This window comes from Lutra lutra, chromosome 10 (genome assembly GCF_902655055.1).
Source record: "Lutra lutra chromosome 10, mLutLut1.2, whole genome shotgun sequence".
Taxonomy (NCBI): Eukaryota; Metazoa; Chordata; class Mammalia; order Carnivora; family Mustelidae; genus Lutra; species Lutra lutra.
Window position 1 is genome coordinate 114,522,569 of NC_062287.1, and position 21,396 is coordinate 114,543,964.

The window sequence follows — 21,396 nt, forward strand, 5'->3', positions numbered from 1 at the left end:
AGGAAGTGCATCAGAGAAGAACTAAAGGCAAACGGGTTAAGGTCGCGGCTGCGTCCGCCTAGAGCGCTCGGGGCAGACAGGCCCGGGGCTACCCGAAAGCTCAAGAGGAAAAGCTGGCGGATGAGACGTCCGTAGGGGACTTTGAAAATGTCCAACAGTTTTAAATTGCGCAGAAAGCTTGAACCAACGTTTCTCCGGGAAGATGCACGGAGAGCCCAGGAGCGCGTCGCGGGTCGCTGGGGAAACGCGACCCAAACCGCCGGGGGGGGGGGGGGGGGTCCACGACCTCCCCCGCAGCAAGACCGCGCGCGGCGAGCGCCGGCGAGGCGCGGGGAAGGGAGAGCCTCGGCGCGCGGGGGCGCAGAGTCACCCCGAGGGGCCGCCGCCGTGGGGCCCAGCGCGGCCGGGAGCCCGAGGGCGGGGACCCTGTCGCCCCGGAGCGCACACGCACTGGTGACGGCGGCGCGATTCCCGCCCGCGGAGACGCCCGCCGCCGGGGACAGATGGCGGGGACACAGGGTGCGTCTCCGCGCCGGCCCGGTGCTCGGCGGCAGCGGGACCCCGGCCCGGCCCGACACAGGCCGCGGCTTGCACGGACCCCAGCTGCGCCCCGACCCCGCGGGACAGGCGCACACAGACGGCGGCTACTGCGTGCTCTCGCTCCCCGGAGGTCCCCGGAGCGCGCAGCTGTCCCGTGGGGTCGGGGTATCAGAGGACCCGAGGACAGGGGAGTGGGCGCGGGTTACTCAGCGGGTAGGTGTTTCCCGGAGCTGATGACAGTTTTGAAACTAGAGGGAGTGGCGGTGGCACAACATGGTGAAGGCACTGAACCGTCATCGCCCTTACGTGAACGTCGTCTCAGTTTAAAAACGAAAAAAAATGGACAAAATCCGACATATTCCCGGGATTCCGGAAGCCAAGCGCGCCCGTGGGGCGGTGCTCACGCCCGGAAAGCCCTGGCAGGCCCCAGCACGGCCCAAGACAGAGGATCTCTGCTGTCAGAAGTTTGAGAAATCTCTGTCCAAACATTAGCGCTCCACAGATTTCATCAGGGACGTCTGTGGCCGCAGAGGGCCAAGCAAATAGACTGACCAGAATTACTTCAGAGAAGAGAACCAAGAGCGCGGCCACAGCAGAAGTGGGGAGAACAGTCCCTGCTGGGGAGAGGGTGAATTCAGTTTCCCAAGTTGCTACCTTGTATTATTTTAGAAGTGCAATTTTTGTGAAAAATAAAAAAATAATAAAAGTCTAATTTTCTTTTCCTTATTTATTTAGAAAATTTTATTTTATTTATTTGAAGATTTTATTTATTTATTTGACAGACAGAGATCACAAGCAGGCAGAGGCAGGCAGAGAGACAGAGGGAAGCAGGCTCCCCGCTGAGCAGAGAGCCCGATGCAAGCTGGATCCCAGGACCTTGAGATCATGACCTGAGCTGAAGGCAGAGGCTTAACCCACTGAGCCACCCAGGTGCCCCCAAAGTCCAATTTTCAACAAAGCATCATGATAAACAAATAAACAAGAAAGTACGGCTCATACACAGGAAAAAAAGGGGTCAATAGAAACTGTCTTGGAGGGACCCCAGATATTGTAATGCTAGAGAAAGACTTTAAATCAGCTCTTGAAATCTGTTCAAAGACCTGAAAGGAACCACAAAAACAAAGTAAAGTATGAGAAGGAACTCCCACCAAGTACGAAATATCGGTAAAGAGATACAAGTCCTCTAAGTGGACCAAGTAGAACTTACAGAGTGAAACAGCACCCCCCCCGCCAAAGATCTCACAGAAGAGGTCAGCAGCATCTAGAGGCAGCAGCAGAACAGTCAGTGAGCTAGAAGGTAGGTCAATGGAGGTTATCCAGTCTGAGAAGCAGAATAAAAAAGAAGAAAAATTAAGTCAGCCTCGAAGGCCTGTGGGTTCGTAAAGGGTACGAGCGCATGTGTGCGTCATGGACATCCCGAGCGGAGACAAGTGACAGAGGAGGGGCAGAAATTCGACGTGAAGAATAAGGGCTGAAAACTTGCCAGATGTGGTGAAAGCATGTCCCATGAGTTCAACAGCAGCACAGAAGGTTAATGCAGAGACCCAGCCTGGACACAAGATAACTGAGCCCCTGGAAGTGAAATCAAAGAGCCAATTTTGAAAGCCCCAAGAGAGAAGCAAGTCCTCCTGTAGAAGGACTCCCCAGGAAGATCAGGAGGGGTGTCCCATCAGAACCATGGAGACCAGGAGGCAGGGCCATGACATGTCATGGTCAGTCCAGAATTCTATATCCAGCAGAAGTAGCCACACAAGTGAAGGGGAATTCAGACATTCCCAGATAAACAAACCCAGGAATGATTCTAGGCTAGCAGAACGGGCCTACAAAAATACTGAATGGAGGGGCGCCTGGGTGGCTCAGTCGGTGAAGCATCTGCCTTCAGCTCAGGTCATGATCTCAGGGTCCTGGGATAGAGCCCCATGTCAGGCTCCCTGCTCAACAGGGAGCCTGCTTCTCCCTCTCCCTCTGCCCCTCCTCCCCATTTGCACTCCCTCTCTCTTGCAATAAATAAATAAATAAATAAACTTAAAAAAAATTAAAAATGCTTAAAGGAGTTCTTTAGGCTAAAATTAAAGAACAGTGGACAGTGGCTCAGATTCACAGGAAGAAGTGTAAGATCCACACAAGTAACTATACTGGATAAAAATCGTATAAATGTATTTTTGTTTGTACCTTTTCTTTTTATTTAAAAGGTGCCTGCATTAAGAAACATTATAAATCTGGTATTTATATTGAATATTATTATATACAATGAATAAAGATTTATGTGTGATGAAAATGTCATGAAAGATGAAGGAGTGAATGGAACTAAACATCAGTCAATGTTTTGGCTTTTATTGAAATTAACTTGGGTTATTTAAAGCCGGTTTATGATAAGGCAAAATGCTAGTCTTAAGCCCCACAGCAACCACTTTTTGCAAGAAAGTAACTTGCAAAAAAATATAGTAAAATAGGGGTGCCGGAGGGGCTCAGTTGATAAGCATCCACCTTCTGTTCAGGTCATGATCTAGGGCCCTGGGACTGAGCCCCACATCGGGCTCCCTGCTCAGTGGGAAGCCTGCTTCTCCCTCTCCCACTCCCCCTGTTTGTGTTCTGTCTCTCGCTGTGTCTTTCTCTCCGTCAAATAAATAAAATCTTAAAAAATATATAAATATAGTAAAATAAATGAAAAGGAAATTAAAATACAAATGATCTATTTCATATAGGCAATTATTGAGGAATAGAGAAAACAGAAAATAAGACCTAAGACATTTAGGAAAAATGGCAAATCAAAGTCATTTTACCTTAATAAATATATTAAATGTAAATAGGTAAAACAGTCAATCGAAAGACAGAAAAAAAGAGAAACGTGATCCGAAGAAAGGCAGTCTGCAGGAAGCCTTCTGGTTGGACAACACACACAGGTTGGGAAGATATCTGCTCTGGAAGCAGCCATGGGAAGAGGCCTGCCCTGGGGACACTAAGGGTCAGACTGCACAGACTTGAAGGTAGTTGTCACTGGGTATAAAGGAGGGTATTTTTTTAGAAATTTTACTTAGTATTTATTGGGAGAGAGTGCGGGGTGGGGTGGGGAGGGGCTGAGGGAGAGACTCACCAAGACTCCATGCCGATCTCCGAGACCAACATGGGACTCAGTCCTGAGACCACAACCTGAGCCGAAATCAAGAGTTGGACGCCTAACCGACTGAGCCACCCGGGTGCCCCCGTGGAGGGTGCTTTATAATTAAGGAAGGACCAGTTCATGAGCAGGACACAAAAGCTGTAACCCACATGCGAGTTAGTTCATGCCACAGGGGCCAGGTCGCCACGGTGCTTGGTGGTGCTCAAGGAGGCTGCTGCTTGTTGTCCCCTGACCGGGAGTCCCTGAAAGGATGAGGATGGAGGGAGCAAGCCGTGGTCAGTACTAGAGGCCGTGGTCAGCGCATGGCCCATCGTCCCATTTTATAGACTTAGGGGCAAAGAACTGAATTCTGCCAATCTCTTGTCTCACAGATCTCTCATGTGTCTCTACACATACTACAACCACGGCACAGGCTCCCAGAGACACTCCTCATCCCCTCCAGGGTTCCAGAGATCCCTGACCTCGAAAAGGCACCTGCTTCACTTCTCAGATACCCAGGCCGGGCTCCCCAGTGAGGCGCTCAGTGGGACCTTCACTGCCCCGACCAGCCTCAGCCCGCAGGCCGCACAGAGTGCCATGATGGGTCCCTCAAAGAGGCTCATGTGAAGTGAAATGAAAGAAGGCACAGTTCAGGGCACCTGGGTGGCTCAGTGGGTTAAGCCGCTGCCTTCGGCTCAGGTCACGATCTCAGGGTCCTGGGATCGAGTCCCGCATCGGGTTCTCTGCTCGGCAGAGATCCTGCTTCCCTCTCTCTCTCTCTCTGCCTGCCTCTCCATCTACTTGTGATCTCTCTCTGTCAAATAAATAAATAAAATCTTTAAAAAAAAAAAAGAAGGCACAGTTCAGGCACAGTCGCATATCGGGTGTGAGCTGTGATCAAAAGTCTGATTCCACTTTTTTTTTAAAAAAAGATTTTATTTATTTGACAGACAGAGATCACAAGTAGGCAGAGAGGCAGGCAGAGAGAGAGGAGGAAGCAGGCTTCCTGCTGAGCAGAGAGTCCGATGCGGGACTTGATCCCAGGACCCTGAGATCATGACCTGAGCCGAAGGCGGAGGCTTTAACCCACTGAGCTACCCAGGTGCCCCTGATTCCATTTTTTGATGTTTGTTGATAGCTTCAAGCCTCACCCTTGGCCTCCCTTTCTGCTCTACATCAAGCTGACAAGAATGCCTGGCTGCTGTCTCCTTTGGCGCCGGAGGGGAGTCCAAACCACGCGTGGCAAATCACGTCCCGGCCCCAGTTCCTAAGCCACCTTAAAAGCCTCGAGCAGCCTCCTTGCTCTGCCCCCTCAAGCCATTCATGAATCTGCTGGGATCACCTCGCTCTCCCCATAACGCATCTTCATCATCGTGTGAGAAATACGCCTTACCTCAGCCTCTTGGCGGACGTGAGGCCTCGTCACAGTCAACACTGGGATCAGAAGTTTTGGGGAGGGTGGGGGGACATTCTCGTCCTGTGGGGTGGTCTCACAGCAAGTACAACCCAACTGAACTAACATAGGAATGCACATTCTTATGGGCACATGCTACACTGTCCAGATGGGACACATGTGAGGCCATAAAACAAGTCTCAATAAATGAAAACAGCTCGAAATCATACAAAATGTTTTATCTGACCTCAATGAAATACAGTTAGAATTCTGTAACAGAAGTAAAGCAGTTGGGCCACCTGGGTGGCTCAGTGGGTTAAGCCTCTGCCTTCGGCTCAGGTCATGATCTCAGAGTCCTGGGATGGAGCCCCGCATCGGGCTCTCTGCTTGGAGGGGAAGCCGGCTTCCCCCTCTGTCTCTGCCTGCTTCTCTGCCTACTTATGATCTCTGTCTGTCAAATAATAAATAAAGTCTCTAAAAAAAATCTTTTAAAAAATAAAAAAAAGGGGACACCTGGTGGCTCAGTCGGTTAAGCCACTACCTTCGGCTCAGGTCATGATCTCAGGGTCCTGGGATTGAGTCCCACATCGGGCTCTTTGCTCAGCGGGGAGCCTGCTTCTCTCTCTGCCTCTGACTGCTTGTGCACACTCTCTCTCTCTGACAAATGAATAAATAAATAAAAACTTAAAAAAAAAAGAAGTAAAGCAGGGAAATTCCCTGCATAAGCAGAAAAACAAAGAATAAATCACAAGATAGACAAAAAGAGCTTTGAGATGAGTGAAAATAAACCCAAACGTATGAGCATTTTGGGAAGCAGGGCAAACAGCTCTCGGAGGGAACTCCTTCAGGCAGAGACTCCTACACAAAGAGAAGAAAGAGGACCAGTGCAAGGCCTTTCCCTGTGGGAACCAGAGAAAACAAGGACCAAACTAAAATGAAGGCCAGAGGAAGGAAATGATAACGTTTAGGTGTAACAAAAATTGACGCACCAAAAGTGGGTTCGTTGACAACACCAGCAGAATGGACACCCCTTCAGCTAGATGGATTAAGAAGAAAAAAGACTCCGGTTTCTAAAGTCAGACATGAAAGTGGGGACACTACAACTGACTTCCAGAAATAGCAGGACTATGGGAGTGCCATGGACTGTGGCACACCAACGGGTCGGAAAAGCTGGATGAAAGAGTGCGGCACACACACCATCTCCAGACTGGCTCAAGGGGACACAGAGGACACAAATACAGGAAAAGACAAATGACCCAGTTCAGAATGGCCAAGGGTTGGGTTAGACACTTCTCCAGGGAAAACATTCAAGGGCGGGAGAGCACAGAAGAAGAGGCTGGGCCTCCTAAGTCACGGGCCAACGCCAGCAAACACGACGATGAGATGCCCCTCTCCCCGAGACTGGGTGCCTGAGTTTCTTTGTCTTTGACTTTCGACAGTCCATGACGCCTCTATGTGCACATCTCTTGGACAGTCTGTGACGCTTCTATGTGCACATCTCTTTGGGGTCATTCCTTGAATTTACGGAACTTCTTGGACACGTGGATTAGTGGGGATTTTTTTCATTGATTTTGGTAAGCTTCTGGCCATTCTTTCTTCACATGCTCGTTCTATGCTTTCTCTCGCCTCCGCTCTGGGGCCCCTCTCACCGTGTGGGACCGTGGCTGGCATCCCACAGGCCTCTGAGGCCCGACACATCTGTCCTCCGCACGATGATGCCAGTTAGCGACCTCCGCGATCGCTCACTGACTCCTTCTGACGGTTGGGCGTGTTCTCCACCCCGCAGCGAATTCTCGGTCCATTTGCGCACTGCCCAACCTCAGAATCTCTACTGGATTCTTCTGAAAATGTTTTCGCTCTTTCTTCATAGTCTCCATTTAGCGAAACACTATTCTCGTTTCCTTTTAACTTGTTCGACGTGTCTTTGGGGTTTCCCGATCATATTTTAAATCTTCATCTAGCGTGTTTGTCCCCTCAAAGACAGCTCTGCTGAACGCGTCCCTCTGTGTGTGGACTGTGTGTTTGTGACTCTTGGTCTGGAATTTTACTGGAAAACCAGACATTTTCAATCCCATGACCTGGCCGTGCTAGAAGCCAGGCCTCTGCCTGCCGGGCTTTGTCGCTGTTTGTTTAGGGAGGTTCGCGCGGGGTCTGGGAGGTGCGGTTCTGGGAGGCCTGGGTTCTGTGCTGGGCGTAGACACTGAGTTTCCATTCAGTTACTTTTGTGGTGAGCTCCTGTGTGCCCAGAGATTAAGGCTGGAACCAGCAAATCACCCAGCCTTTGCCAGGGGGTTTTGGGGGCGGGAGACACACCTTCATGACTCTGGTAATTTGCATGCCTGCTCTGGTTTTCACTTCTGCTCACGCAGGGCTTCAAGGTCACCTTGACAGGAGAGATTGTCAAAATATAGATCTAGTCAGAAATACTTTGTTGGTATATGTATGTACACTAAAAAAATGTATAATCCTTAGGGAAGAGGATATTCTGAGAGAGACACTAAGCTGCTATGCAAAAATATTAAATAAATGAATGGCAGTGACTCACGGATGAATGAGTGTAAGGAAAACCCAAGGCCCCAAGAGGAAATACCTCCGACAGCTCCCTCCACACCTGCCCCATGCTCCCGGGGTCCCTAGTGCCGGCTGCGACCCAGGCCCTAACCCTGCAAAGGAGGTCACTGCCTGGGGTCTCTCTGCCTTTCCCTCCCACCTGTCCCTCCCCCAGCTCTGGCATTTGCAGGAATAGCGGGGTCTTGGTCCGTCCCTGAGCTGTGGCTCGGGAAAGCAGCACAGCCTGGACTCCAGAATCACATAATTCACTCACCCACAGCAGCCCCTTCCCCGGGGGCTGACAGACCCCACACCAGCAGGAACCCCTGAGGGAGTCCTGACACAGGAAGGGGGCTGAGGAGGTTCCGTGAGGCTTTCTCCAACCCGGGCCAGTTTCCACCTGTCTCACTTGGGACAGACGAGAAATTAACCGACAGTGAGAGATACCAGTCTCCTCGTGCAAGTCAGCCCTTCTGGAAATATCCGAGACACTCACAGAGAGCCGTGTCCAGCACACAGAAAAAGCTCTTGATTTCCTGGGTGAGGCCCATGACTCCCAGAAATTCTTGCTGGGTTCTGAAATTTAACCCGAAGATGAAGGCAGCGGCTAGAAAGCAGGGAAGGGTCGGGGTAGCCCCTGCCTCGGTCTCAGAATCTGAGGAGAGGAAGCAAGACCCTCTCCAGCGTGGCCCTGCCTGTGCTGAGCCCAGGAGTCTGGAGCTCCGGGTCAGGAAGCTGTCAGCCCACAGGAAAATGCCTCTGAGAAGCTCTGGAGGCAGCCTTCCAGCAGGGAGGCATGAGCCGACCCGGTCCCCAGGCAAACCTGTGGTAATTGCATCGAATGACCCTGCAGAGGCTCTGGAAATGGCCCCAAAGCCAAATAGCCAGTGAAGAGACCTCTACCGGGAATGGCTACGGACACGTAGAAAGAAGGGTCAGAGCTTGCGCCCCAGGAGCCAAGATCACACTCTGCCCCCACCTCGCCCCACCAGGTCCTCAGGGTTGAGTCCTCTCCCGACCGTAGGGCCGGACACAGGGCTCTCTCCCCCAGTGTCAGCCGGAGGGCTCTACCCCGCAGGAGCAGGACCTCATCACTTCTCGTCCTGCCTGGCCGCCTCCGGCTGAGCCCCCGGTGAGCAAAGTCCGAGACTGGGGCTCCCTGCTGCGCAGCTCCCAGTCGTGGAACAGAGGCTCTGCCTGGGGCTCGAAGCACTGGGCATGTAGGGACCTGGATTGTCCTTGCTTTGGGTCATGAGCTGGAGGCTCTCCAAGCCAAGGGAGGCAAGTGGCTTTCCCTCCACTGAGTGCTCAGCCCCTGGAGGGCCGGGGAGGTGCCTCAGAGAGAAGTTCCACCAGCAGCTCCAGAGACCCGGCTCAGAGGTTTTGCTGGGCAAGAGAAGCAGGCCACAAAGCAGATAGTTCCAATCTCTTCCCCCAAAACTAGCTTCCTCTGCAATAGAACGTGACATTCAAGCCCAAGGTCAGTGTCAGAGACAGTGCCTCTGTGGTGGAGGGAGGCGGGAGGACAGGCAGGGACCCATGAAGCTTCAGTCTCAGCTGTAGGTCAGCCCCTTTGCAGGAGCAGACCGTGGAATAAGCGGTCTGAGTCCTCATGTCAGGAAAAACAGAAAACGCTCCTTCAGCACAGCCGGCACTGCACTGGAGCGCGTGCAGAGCACTCCGCACAGGGCGGCCTGGCTGAACTGCTTGAGGGCCAGCGAGCGGTCAGGGGAGTCAGCGGGGTGCGGTCAGGCGGCCCTGCCAACACATGGGTACGGCAGAGTGACTGGGCCGAGGCCGCCACTGTGCCTCCCCGAGCGGGGGCCAGGGGAGAATGAAAGAACCAGACCAGGCGCTCAGTACTGAACCAGCCAACAGCAGCCCCCAGCCTGGAAAGGGGGAGCCAGGACCCGGCATTGCTACAGCATATGGTCTAAACTGTCCAGGTTTCAGCAGAAACGGAAGAGCAGGCCGAGAAACTATGGCCCATTCTTCGGAGAGAAAGCAGCCCACAGGAACTGCACGTCAGAGTCAGATGTGGCCTCTCACAGGAAAAGACGCAGAACAGCCTATGAACACGGTCAGAGAGCTAGAGGAAAGCCAGCTCAAGGACGCGAAGGAGACTGGGAGGCAAAGTTACACAAAGCAGAGGACATCAATAAAGAGATAGACATGGTTCTTTTTGAAAAATTATTTTTATTAACATATAATGTATTCTTTACCCCAGGGGTGCAGGTTTGTGAATCGTCAGTCTTACACACTTCACAGCACTCCCCAGAGCACATTCCCTCCCCAGTGTCCATCCCCCAGCCTCCCTCTCCACACCTCTCCCCCCAGCAACCCTCAGTTTGTTTTGTGAGATTAAGAGTTTCTTACGGTTTGTCTCCCTCCCTATCCCATCTTGTTTCATTTTTTCCTTCCCTACCCACCACGACCCCCCACCCTGCCTCTCAGATTCCTCATATCAGGGAGATCATATGATAGTTGTCTTTCTCCGATTGACTTATTTTGCTCAGCATGATACCCTCTAGTTCCATCCACGTTGTTGCAAATGGCAAGATTTCATTTCTGTTGATGGCTGCATAGTATTCCATTGTGTATATATACCACATCTTCTTTATCCATTCGTCTGTAGATGGGCATCTAGGTTCTTTCCGTAGTTTGGCTATTGTGGATATTGCTGCCATAAACATTCGGGTGCACGTGCCCCTTTGGATCACTACGTTTGTATCTTTAGGGTAAATACCCAGTAGTGCGATTGCTGGGTCATAGGGTAGCTCTATTTTCAACTTTTTGAGGAATCTCCATGCTGTTTTCCAGAGTGGCTGCACCAGCTTGCATTCCCACCAACAGTGTAGGAAGGTTCCCTTTCTCCGCATCCTCGCCAGCATCTGTCATTTCCTGACTTGTTAATTTTAGCCATTCTGACTGGTGTGAGGTGGTATCTCATTGTGGTTTTGATTTGTATTTCCTGATGCTGAGTGATATGGAGCACTTTTGCATGTGTCTGTTGGCCATCTGGATGTCTTCTTTGCAGAAATGTCTGTTCATGTCCTCTGCCCATTTCTTGATTGGATTATTTGTTCTTTGGGTGTTGAGTTTGTTAAGTTCTTTATAGATTTTGGACACTAGCCCTTTATCTGATATGTCGATTGCAAATATCTTCTCCCATTCTGTCAGTTGTCTTTTGGTTTTGACCAAAAGACAACTTTGCTGTGCAAAAGCTTTTGATCTTGATGAAGTCCCAATAGATTCATTTTTGTATAGCTCCCTTGCCCTTGGCGATGTTTCTGGGAAGAAGTTGTTGTGGCTGAGGTTGAAGAGGTTGCTGCCTGTGTTCTCCTCAAGGATTTTTATGGATTCCTTTCTCACACTTAGGTCTTGCATCCAATTTGAGTCTATTTTTGTGTGCGGTGTAAGGAAATGGTCCAGTTTCATTCTTCTGCATGTGGCTGTCCAATTTTCCCAACACCATTTGTTGAAGAGGCTGTCTTTGTTCCATTGGACGTTCTTTCCTGCTTTCTTGAAAATTCGGCGACCATAGAGTTGAGGGTCCATTTCTGGGCTCTCTATTCCATTCCAATGGTCTATGTGTCTGTTTTTGTGCCAGTACCATACTGGAGATAGACATTATTCTTATAAAGAGGGAAAATCAATTGAAGGAAAGGATAGTCACTGAAATCTAACAGTTCAACACAAAAGGTCTGGTCTCCAGCCCTACACCTAAGGAGCCTGGAGATTGTCACTCCCAGCTTGGCAACAGGAGAGCAGGTGCAGAAATTGAAAATCAAGAACTCGTCTTGGCTCCCTCTGAGAAGGCACAGGGTGAACAGCCCCACACCAGAGAAACGGGTGAGAAGAGGGGCTTGCAAACCAGGAGCCCCCGAAGGCACTGAGTCCCTGGAGGAGACTTTAGGGGACCAAGTCCAGGGATAAAACTTCCATAGCTCAAGGGAGACCCACCGTGTTCTCGGAGTGAGGAACAGAGGAAAATTCCCTCCTGCTTCTGGTAGGAAAGGGAACCCCAGTTATTTGAAATACGCCTGGAGCGTTCTGTCCTCCTGAGCAAAGACCCGGCCTTGGGAAGAGCCCAGCCACTGTGGGGGATGAAGAGACCCTGCCCAGTCCTGTTGGCCTTCCCATCCACCCTAAGCCAGGAAAGAAAGGTCGCCAGCCGGGGCAGGGGGGCTCGTGAAGGGCTAAGGCCTCACCCTGGCGTGACAGACCCCCACAGCAGACCATGCGCACAGCGCACCCTGCTGAGACCAGGACACTGGAACGGAGCGAGCGAGGCCCACAGCCTGACGGGGACGTGCCCACATTGGAACCCTGGAGCTGCAGCCATGACACCGAAGGGGCCACGCAGCCTGTGGGGAAAACACCGGGGCTGTTCTGCAGATGGAGAAATTGGTGCCGAGTGGGGGATGGGCACAACGTAACTCAGAGCGGCCAAGTAGTGGAGACAGTTAAGTGTCCAGCAAGTCACTACTGGGTGAGAAAGGTCTTCTACCCACAGCACGGAGTATCATGTGGCCGTAAGATGGAAAGAAGTATGGACAGATGCTAAGACAAAATTAAGCTTCAAAACATTATTCGACGGGAAAGCAGCCTCTCCCAGAGCATGCGACAGAATGAGGGAAATGCAGAGAGATGCCAACATATAAAGGGAATGCCAGACACAGGGGACCGGGAGATGGGGAGCGAGTCAGTGATCCGGATGGGGCTTATTTTTGGTTATAAAAATGATCTGCAACTAAATATTAGTTACGGTTGTTGCACACCAAGTGTGTCTCCACTGACACACTGTGAAATGGATAAAACGGCAAACTCTGTTTTGCACGTTACATGGGTTAAAAAGCCAAGTTCTATAAAATACGACTTCCATCAGTTACAGTAAAAGAAAGTGAAGATTAAGCAGCACACAGCCCTTTGTGCCACCCTGCTCTGGTGGAAACTGATACCCCGTGGTTGGCCCACCTAGTGCCAGCCAAGTCACCAATTACAAAACACCAGGAAAGAGAAACTTCTGAGAAGCCAAAAACCTGCCCTCAGGGGGGAGGGCCCCTGAGCACTGTCCCCGCATCAGACTCACCCACTCGGTCTCTGCATCGGGAGCCCACTTCCCCACTCTGCGTCAGCCGGGACACACCTGCTCCTTTCAGAGATGGAGATGGTCAAGGAGAACAAGGTGGACATCCTGGGGCCTCCCCAGAGCTCGGCTCCCGTGACCACCAAGTGATCAACATCCAGACGGAGACACCGGTGCCCGACCACATCGTCTGGTCCCTGTTCAACACCATCTTCTTGAACTGGTGCTGCCTGGGCTTCATGGCCTTCGCCTACTCTGTGAAGGTACGTGTGCAGGGTTGGGGGGGTTAGGGGGGCTCTCCCGGGAGGTGCAGGAGCAGTGAGCCCGCGGGGGTCCGCCTGGCCAGAGGGCGCACGGGGTGTGGGAAGCCTGAGGGTGTGCGTGTGTGTACGAGTGTGAGTGTGTGCATGTGTGCGTGGGACCGCTCCCAGGGAGAGCCCAGGCTGAGCCTGCACAGGCAGGGAGGACGTGGGGATGGTAGGGTCGGCCCATGTCCCCACCGTCCCCAAGAAGTTCTCCCTCCCAGCCCAAGTGGGGACACTCCAACCTCACACTGTGGATTCAGACCTCAAGTCTGGTGCAAAAGAAGCAAAAGGTACTCAAAGTCTGCTCCCCCGTGATGGGGCGTGAGGCCAGTGAAGGGGCCAAAGCAGAGGGAGGACAAGCCTTGGGGTCTCCTGAGAGGCTGAGAGGCTGAGGAAGGAGAGGGAGGCCCCAGGAGGGAGGGGCCCATGGCGGCAGTTGGGGGGTCCTGCTCAGGCTCTGCGGAATGGGAGGGTTAAGGGCAGGTGGACCCTGCTGCTCTGGGCAGGGACCACCCCGGGGTGGGGGAGGAGGCACCCGAGGACCCTGTCCTGACCCCACCCTCCATCTCTCCCCCATAGTCCAGGGACCGGAAGATGGTGGGTGACATAATTGGGGCCCAGACTTATGCCTCTACCGCCAAGTGCCTGAACACCTGTGCCCTGGTCTTGGGCCTCCTGCTGACCGCTGTATCTGTTGTTCTTCTGGTGATTGCCTATACTACAGCCTACAGTATGATTTTAAAGGTTATGAAGAGTGGTGGCTACCATTAGGAGCTCATGGCCAAGGACCCCATTGTCCACCATGCGCTACTGGCCCTGCTCCGGGGCCTCTGGCCCTGCCCCTTAGCGCCCAGCCCTTTGCACTGTGTTTGCAGACCTGCCGGGCTACAGCTGAGTTCAATAAAGTGCACTTGCGTGTGACGGCGCTGTGACGTCTCCTGGGGGTGGGGGGGCGCTGCCGGAGTCCCTAGCCTGCCCCAAGACTCAGCCCACCTCCCCACACCCTGCCCAGCTGTGGGGCTCTGAGGGGCCAGGGCCTGTCCTCGGGTTGTGCTGGTTTCCGGCCCCCTGCTGGGAACGACCCCAGACCCAAGGACCTCCCGTGTCCAGAACACCCTTGGTCCCAAGGGTGGGGCTCCCTGACGCTCAGGGGTGCGGACACACTGGTGCTGGGGGGAGTGGGCAGCTCAGGGCCTGGGGGGAGGATGCGGGCTCCTGTCTCTGTGGGTGCGGCTGGGGGAGACCCGCACCTCCCAGCCCCTCCGGCGGATCCAGACATGGCTGCCTCGTGCGGCTGCCTCCTCCAGCCCACCAGCTCTGTCCTTGCTCCCCTGGGGTAGGGACAGCCCTCGAGTGGCCTGGGGGAGGGACAGAGCTCTGGGCTGTGGACTGACTGCAGAAGCCAGTCGTCAGACCTGGCGGCTAAGCCCCAGGGACAGAAAGCCTGAGCCGAAGGCCTCACTCCCTCCACCCGACCTGGCTGGGCCCTGCAGCCACCAGGGACCCTTGGGCATTGGCTGGGAGCTTTCGTCGGAGGCTGGGCTGCCCGTGGGGGGGGTGGGGACCATCCTCTGCCCCGTGTAGGAGGAGCTGGCCCCAGGCGGGTGTTCCTGTCTGAGGCCCCACAGGGGGTGGGTGGGGGACCCACTCCCACAGTCACCCTGGAGAGGCTGGAGAAGCCCGGGCGGTCACAGGCGGGTGTCAGCGTGGAAACCCCTTCTCCAGGGGCACCTTGCCCTCTGGGGCAGCCAGGCTTGCCAGGGTCCCAGCAGTGGGGCCGGGCCAGTCCCGGGGCTCCCCTTGAAGTCAGCAGCTCTTCATGCTTCCTTCCTCTCTCCCTCCCTCTCTTCTGTCCCCCCTCCCTCCCTCCCTTCCTCTCCACCCTGCTCCCTCCCCTCCCACCTCCCTTCCTTGTATAGCAAGTGCCTGACTAATCAGAGGCACCCATTTCAGGGACAGCCATCTCAAAGAAGCAGATTGCCAGCCTCATGCCAAGATAAAGTGGACACATGGAAAAAATCTTGGTAGATTTTGTACTGTTTGGGCCCAGATTTCCTGCTGTTCTATTCTGAGCTCCCTGGGGTGTCAGGTGCTCCTTTAGTCCAGCTTCTCTCCCCCTTCCACCCCCTCTCCTCCGTCCAACCCCCTCCTATTTCGTGGCCACAGCTGTGCTGTGTAGTTTCCAGTCTCTGATTTTAAGTTTTTTCAGGTTTGCTGGTCGTTGTAGCTGAAGGGCTTCTTGTGATCATAGTAAGAACCACCAGGGCAGGTCAACCACAACACCAGTTATTAATAAGCTGAGACTGTAGGAAACTCTTAAAGCAGTGGGGACAGTCCCAGGCTGAAAAAGACCCCAGGGCCCACCCATATCCCTAAATAGGGAAGTGGGGTAGCTACCCAGGCCCAGTTAGAGTGTCTGGGCCAGGACGCTCCTCCAGCCGGCCCTGCTATAACTGGACACTCAGGCATCGGTCCGCCCTCCGGGAGCCTGGCCAGTTCCCAACTTTGGAAACAGCAGGAAATAGAAACTTTGGAGAAATCGAAACTACTGGAGAAGGAAAGGCCCAGAGCACAGTATAATACCCGTGTATGCACAACAGGGTCTCTGTGTCCCACCATGAGCCACAACGCCCAGCCCTTCTTCCCTGGCACCCACGCCGGCGTCCCCCCGACCTACGAGATGCTCAAGGAGGAGCACGAGGTGGCTGTGCTCGGGCCCCCCCAGAGCTCGGCTCCCGTGACCACCACCGTGATCAACATCCGTGGTGAGACAGCCGTGCCCGACCACATCGTCTGGTCCCTGTTCAACACCATCTTCTTGAACTGGTGCTGCCTGGGCTTCGTGGCCTTCGCCTACTCTGTGAAGGTGCGTGTGCGGGGTTGGGGGGCTCTCCCGGGAGGTGCAGGTGCCCGCTGGGGTCCGCCTAGCCAGAGGGTGCGCACGTGTGTGTGCGCTGGTGCGTGCGTGTAGAGGACTGTGTGTGTATGTGTGCGTGTGAGTGACTGTGTACGATGTGAGCGAGTGTGTGCACGCGCATGTGTTTGCAGTGAGGCTGCAGGAGGGGGCCTGGGGATGGCCATGAGCAGCCTTTGTCCCCAGGATTCCAAGGACTTCCCCTGCTGACCAGTGCTGGAAGTCACAGCCCTCGGATGCACTGGAGGCTCTAAGGCTCTCCCAAAAAGAACAAAGAACTCACAGGGAACCGCCCCCACCCATGGCCATAGGGTGTGAGGCCAGGGAAGGGGCCAAAGCAGAGGGAGGACAAGCCCTGGGGTCCCCTGAGAGGCTGAGAGGCTGAGGAAGGAGAGGGAGGCCCCAGGAGGGAGGGGCCCACGGTGGTGGGGGTGGTTCCTGCTCAGGCTCCAGGGAATGGGAGGGTGAAGGGCAGGTGGACCCTGCTGCTCTGGGCAGGGACCACCCCCGGGGTGGGGGCAGAGGCACCTGAGGACCCTGTCCTGACCCCACCCTCCATCTCTCCCCCGCAGTCCAGGGACCGGAAGATGGTGGGTGACATGATTGGGGCCCAGACTTACGCCTCCACCGCCAAGTGCCTGAACATCTGGGCCCTGGTCTTGGGCCTCCTGCTGACCATCACGTTCATCACCCTTTTTGTCACTGGATCGCTGATGATTCCGCAGATGATTTCCGAGACGGTCAGACAGTATGGAGGCTACTAGGAGCTGCCCGTGGCCTGAGGCTGTCCCCCGGGACGCAGCCTTTTCTGTCCGCGTCAGTCTACCGTTGCAGTCAATAAAGCGCTTGTGTGTGGGGTGCCGTGTTTTCACAGATTCCCCATCCTGCCTCTGAGAGCACGTGCCCCACTGCCCCCCTGTACTCTGCTCTGTGTTATGTGTGGGGCGGGTGGGCTTGGGCTGAGGCCTGGCCTGTATCTGACTGCCAGCTGCGGCAACACATGGACGTTGGTTTTAGGTCGAGCTCTCTTCCCAGAGATCTGCTGTCCTGTGGACCCACTGGGCCCCAGGAGCGGACCCATCAACCCCGCCCATGTACACATCCGGAGTGTAGCCGCCCCGGGGCCTGCGGGGCCGCCCCGGCGCTCCCGGGCCCAAGTCCTGACCGGCTGCTCTCCGCAGGGTCTGGGGGTGCCCCTCCCACCGCGGCTCATCCCCCGCCACCACGCGATGTCCCTGCTCGCGGAGGGGGCGGCTGTCCCGCGGGCGCCTGAGGAGGTGGGCGCCCCTCCCCCGCGCTGGGACTGGCCGCGGGCTGTTCCTGAGCACGGGTGACTTCGGGCTCCTGCGGTGGACGGGGTCCAGGCTTCTCCGGGCTTCACTCCATCCCGGCCAAGCTCAGCGCGGGTCGCAGAATCCGGGCCGCGGAGCGCCTCTGCGACGGGAGGGGACGGTCTTGGCCTGGACGAGGCGCGCACCCTCGCTCTGTGTGCGGCCTCCCTCCAGCCCCGGATCCCCAGCTCCGCGGCCTGGCCCCCGCCGCCCCTGCAGCGCCCGGAGGCCTTCTCCGGGTCTGGAAACCCAGGGATCCGAGAGGACTGGTGGACCCCGCGCCCAGCCCAGGATGTAAAGCTATTTGTCCTGCACCTGCGGCCCCAAGTCACACGCAGCGGCCGCCAGTCTCCCGCCGCCACCGCCTGCGCGCAGCCTCCGCCTTCGCGGTGGGACTAGGCGGCCGCGTCCGTCCGGGCCGCCCGGCCAATGAGGGCAGAGCCCAGACCAAGGAGGCGAGAGCCCAGCCAGTGATGGAGGGCCGAGCCCAGCCAATGGGAGCACAACTCAGCCCACGCCCATCACGGCTCAGCCAATGGGAGCACCACTCCGCCAAGGACTGCACAGTTCAGCCAATGAGAGCCGAGCCCAACCAAGAAGCGCTGATCACAATTCAAGTAAAGAGAAGCCACTATGCTTGCGGCTTCCAGTTCTCTGCAACGGACTTCTAGTCTGAGCCTCCCAACTCCACCCCTCTACCTATAAAAGAACTTTGCTCTTTTCTGGGGACTTATCTATGGTTCTGCCATAGCTTGCTTTTCCAGAATTGCAATTTTCTGCTTTCCCAGATAAACCCTTCTGCTGGTAAAATAACTGGCAGTTTTATTTTTAGGTCTAACAGCCCAATTCCAGTGCGGGGCTGCCCAGAGAGTACTAAGCAAATGCGGGACACCAGCAGTGTGGTCACTATCTACCCAGGGGTAATGTCAGATCCCACGGGTTAGGGTTCAGCTTTAGGAGACTGTCCCCCTCCCCCCACTTCCGGTGCCACGCACAAGTCGGGGCTGACACCTGGGCTTCTGACCAAGTGGCTATAAATCCGAGGTTCCTGTGACTTCTTGGTGCTAGTCATTCGCCAGAGCAGCTCACAGAACTCAGGGAAACATTTCACTTACTAGATCCCCAGCTGGTTACAAAAGGATCCAAGTCAGGAACAGCCCAACAGACATGCCCAGGGTGAGGTCTTGGGAAACGTTCGAGGTCCTGCCAGGCAAACCCCTCTCCCGGGGTCTCCACGTGTTCCCCATCCCGAAGTTTTTAAAACCTTGTCCTTGGGGCTTTATGGAGGCTTCATTACTTAGCCACGGACTGGCTAACTCATTGGCCTTTGGCGATGGAACCCAGTCTTCAGCCCTGCTGCCAACCCTGGAGGTCACAGGGTGACAATGGGTCCTAGGAATCATGGCAGGCCCAAGTCAAACTCTCTGTGGGGGCCCTGGTTTTTGTCCTCCAATATTTGTATCTTGAAATCTTAATGCCCAAAGTGTTGGTAGCAGGAAGTGGGGGCTTTGGGAGGTAATTGGGTCATGGGGGCGGAGCCCTCATGTTGTTATCAGAGACCCACAGAACTCCCTAGCCCATGAGCACACACTGAGAAGTTATCCGAAGGCAACCAGGAAGAGGGTCTCACCAGAACCTGCCCATGCTGGCCCCCATGGGACTTCCTGCTTCCAGACCTGTGGGAAATAAATTTCTATTGTTTATAAGGCACCCAGTCTGTGGTACTTTTTGTAACAACCACAGCTGAGGAAGACAGGAGGTTGGGGGACAGGAACTGGAGGTCTCTTGTGAGGTGGGGAGCCCTTCTGCCCGTATGTGAGCCGGGGGTCCGCAGTGAGGTCTGGCCCCTTGTTGTAAATGTCAGTGGTGCACGGGTGGCATTGACAGCCGAGGGCTTGCTGGGCCCTCCAGAGGGAGCCCAGAACGGAGCCCTGAGCTCATCCTTCCAAACCTCGGAGGACAGCAGGAACCAGCCACGGAGTCTGAGAAGCAGCTGTCTGGCGGCGGCGAGGGCGGTGGGGCGCACAGCAGAGCTCAGAGAGAGCTGGGGGCAGCACCAGACAGCGGCGGTACCACTGGTGCTGGGGTCCCCCCCCCCCCTAACCCCCTCCATGCCGCAGCCCTGCTTCCCTCCTGCTGGGGCCGGTGAACTCCCACCAGCACAGGGGCAGGGACGTCTGGGATGCCAAGGCTGGACGCTGCTGAGCCGAGGAGATCCCGGGATGACCAAGCCTGGAACTCTGGGTTCTGGGGACAGAGCCCAACCCTGGGGGGTCTGCAGCCTTCCTCCGCAGCTGAGGCGACACGTCCCCACCCGCAGCCCCGAAACGGCCCCTCCGACTCCTATTGGCCACGGGGCAGGGGCTCGGCGGAGGCTCCGGGGCAGGGGACCAGGGCGGCGGGGCGGGGCCGCGCTCTCTGCCGCGCGGGGCTGTAATCTGTCGTTATATTTAGCGGGCGGCGCCGGGCCGGGCTTCGGGAGGGGCCGCGGGGCTATAAGTGGCCCGGGGCGCCCACCCTCGAAGCGGGAGCCGGAGCGAGGAGGAGACGGCGCTGGAACCCATGGACACTTCGTACCCCCGCGAGGACCCCCGGGCCCCCACGGCCCACAAGGCTGACGGCGCCGCCCACACGGCCCTCACCCTGGGGGCGCCCAGACTCACACCTCGAGACCACTTGATCTGGTCGGTGTTCAGCACGCTCTACCTGAACCTGTGCTGCCTCGGCTTCCTGGCGCTGGCCTACTCCATCAAGGTGGGCCTGTGCAGGGGGTTTGGGGGGTGGCTACTCCATTGAGGTGGGGCGGGGGGGGGTGGCTCTGGGGGGGTGGCTACTCCATCCAGGTGGGCAGGCAGGAGTCTCTCCGGAGGGGGGTTGCTTTTCCGGAGGGCCCCAGAGGCTCGCGGCGGGAGGGGCTCTCCAGGGGTGACGCCTGTGAGAAGGCCACTCCCTTAGCCAAGCAGTCGACAAGCTCTTTGCCTCATGAGGGCTTCTCCGTTGAGGCAGGGCTATGGTCCTGAAGGGGGGGGGGGTCTAGTCCATCCAGAAGAGCACAGAGGTGGTGGGGGGCTACCCAAGGGGGTCTCTTTCATCGAACGGCTTTTCGCATGCTGGGGGCTCCTACGACCAAAAGCCCTCCGGCTTCTCCTCAGGGTCCTCCGCATCCCAGGACTCTCCACCCACAGAGGGTCCTTGGAGGCTGAGGCTGGCCCAGGATGGCCTCCAGGTCCACAGGAGGAATGGGAGGAGGCAGGGCCCCTAGGGCACGTAGAGACCTGGCCCTGCCCCTGGTCCACAGGCCCGGGACCAGAAGGTGGCTGGAGACCTGGAGGCAGCCCGGCGTCTGGGGTCCAAAGCCAAGTGCTACAACATCCTGGCCATGATGTGGGCGCTGGTGCCACCGCTGCTGCTCCTGGCGCTGGTGGTGACAGGCGCGCTACACCTGTCCCGGCTGGCCAAGGACTCCGCTGCCTTCTTTAGCACCAAGTTCGATGACTCGGACTATGACTGATAGGCTGGGCCTTGTCCGCATCCTGACTACGGACCCTGACCCCAGGACCAAATCCCAGGGCCCTGCTCCGGGGTCTCTACCCTGACCCCCTGGAACCCTATCTCCACCATCCCACCGTGGGCACCTAATGCTGACCCCAAAGATCCCTTGTTTGGACCCCAGTGGCCTCAACTCCAGCCCTGATGGTCCCCACTCCCCTACCTCCTTATGCCCAGGCTGGACCCTCCCTCCTCATACCAGACTCATTCAGGCTTGGTTTCATAATTAAAAGCACCTGCTTCCAGAAAGTGCCTCTTGGGCTTTTTGCTGGGGTGGGAGAGGGTTTCTTCCTGAGAGGAACCACCCTGGGGACCACGCAAACTAAATCCCCCTGGACTATGCAGCCTGATGCTAGGATGACTGGTTCTGTCTGCTGGGCCCTGCCCCGACTGCTGCCCTCACTTGGCACTGGGAGGCTTGTGGCTTCTGGGGTGGGGACGCCTGCGTATTTTAGAATGAAGTCCAGGAACTCGGGCTTTTGATCTCTGCTGCCCTGCTGGGCACTGTGGTTTAGTGGCCTCTCTTCCAAAACATGTGTGCCCTTCCCTATCTGGGAGTGCACTTGTGTTAAGCCGGAGCCCCGAAGGGGACATCACTTGTCCTCACCCTGCATGTTTTTGTTGG

The 21,396-nt window shown here is 55.8% G+C and overlaps 2 protein-coding genes and 1 pseudogene across 2 annotated transcripts; all 3 read left to right on the top strand.

Annotated features, from left to right (window-relative positions):
* The first annotated feature begins 12,630 nt into the window (after positions 1–12,630).
* On the top strand, positions 12,631–13,898 carry LOC125078268 (interferon-induced transmembrane protein 1-like; annotated as a pseudogene).
* Positions 13,899–15,513: 1,615 nt separating this feature from the next.
* On the top strand, positions 15,514–16,749 carry LOC125078265 (interferon-induced transmembrane protein 1-like). The gene is made up of 2 exons (XM_047690592.1): positions 15,514–15,843; positions 16,464–16,749. The coding sequence occupies exons 1-2, from the start codon at positions 15,595–15,597 to the stop codon at positions 16,653–16,655; spliced, it is 441 nt and encodes a 146-aa protein (XP_047546548.1). The 5' UTR covers positions 15,514–15,594; the 3' UTR covers positions 16,656–16,749.
* A 2,861-nt stretch (positions 16,750–19,610) lies between these two features.
* On the top strand, positions 19,611–21,237 carry IFITM5 (interferon induced transmembrane protein 5). Its single transcript, XM_047690593.1, has 2 exons — positions 19,611–19,976; positions 20,521–21,237. Exons 1-2 carry the CDS (start codon positions 19,785–19,787, stop codon positions 20,731–20,733), a joined length of 405 nt encoding a protein of 134 aa, XP_047546549.1. The 5' UTR covers positions 19,611–19,784; the 3' UTR covers positions 20,734–21,237.
* Positions 21,238–21,396: the final 159 nt, after the last annotated feature.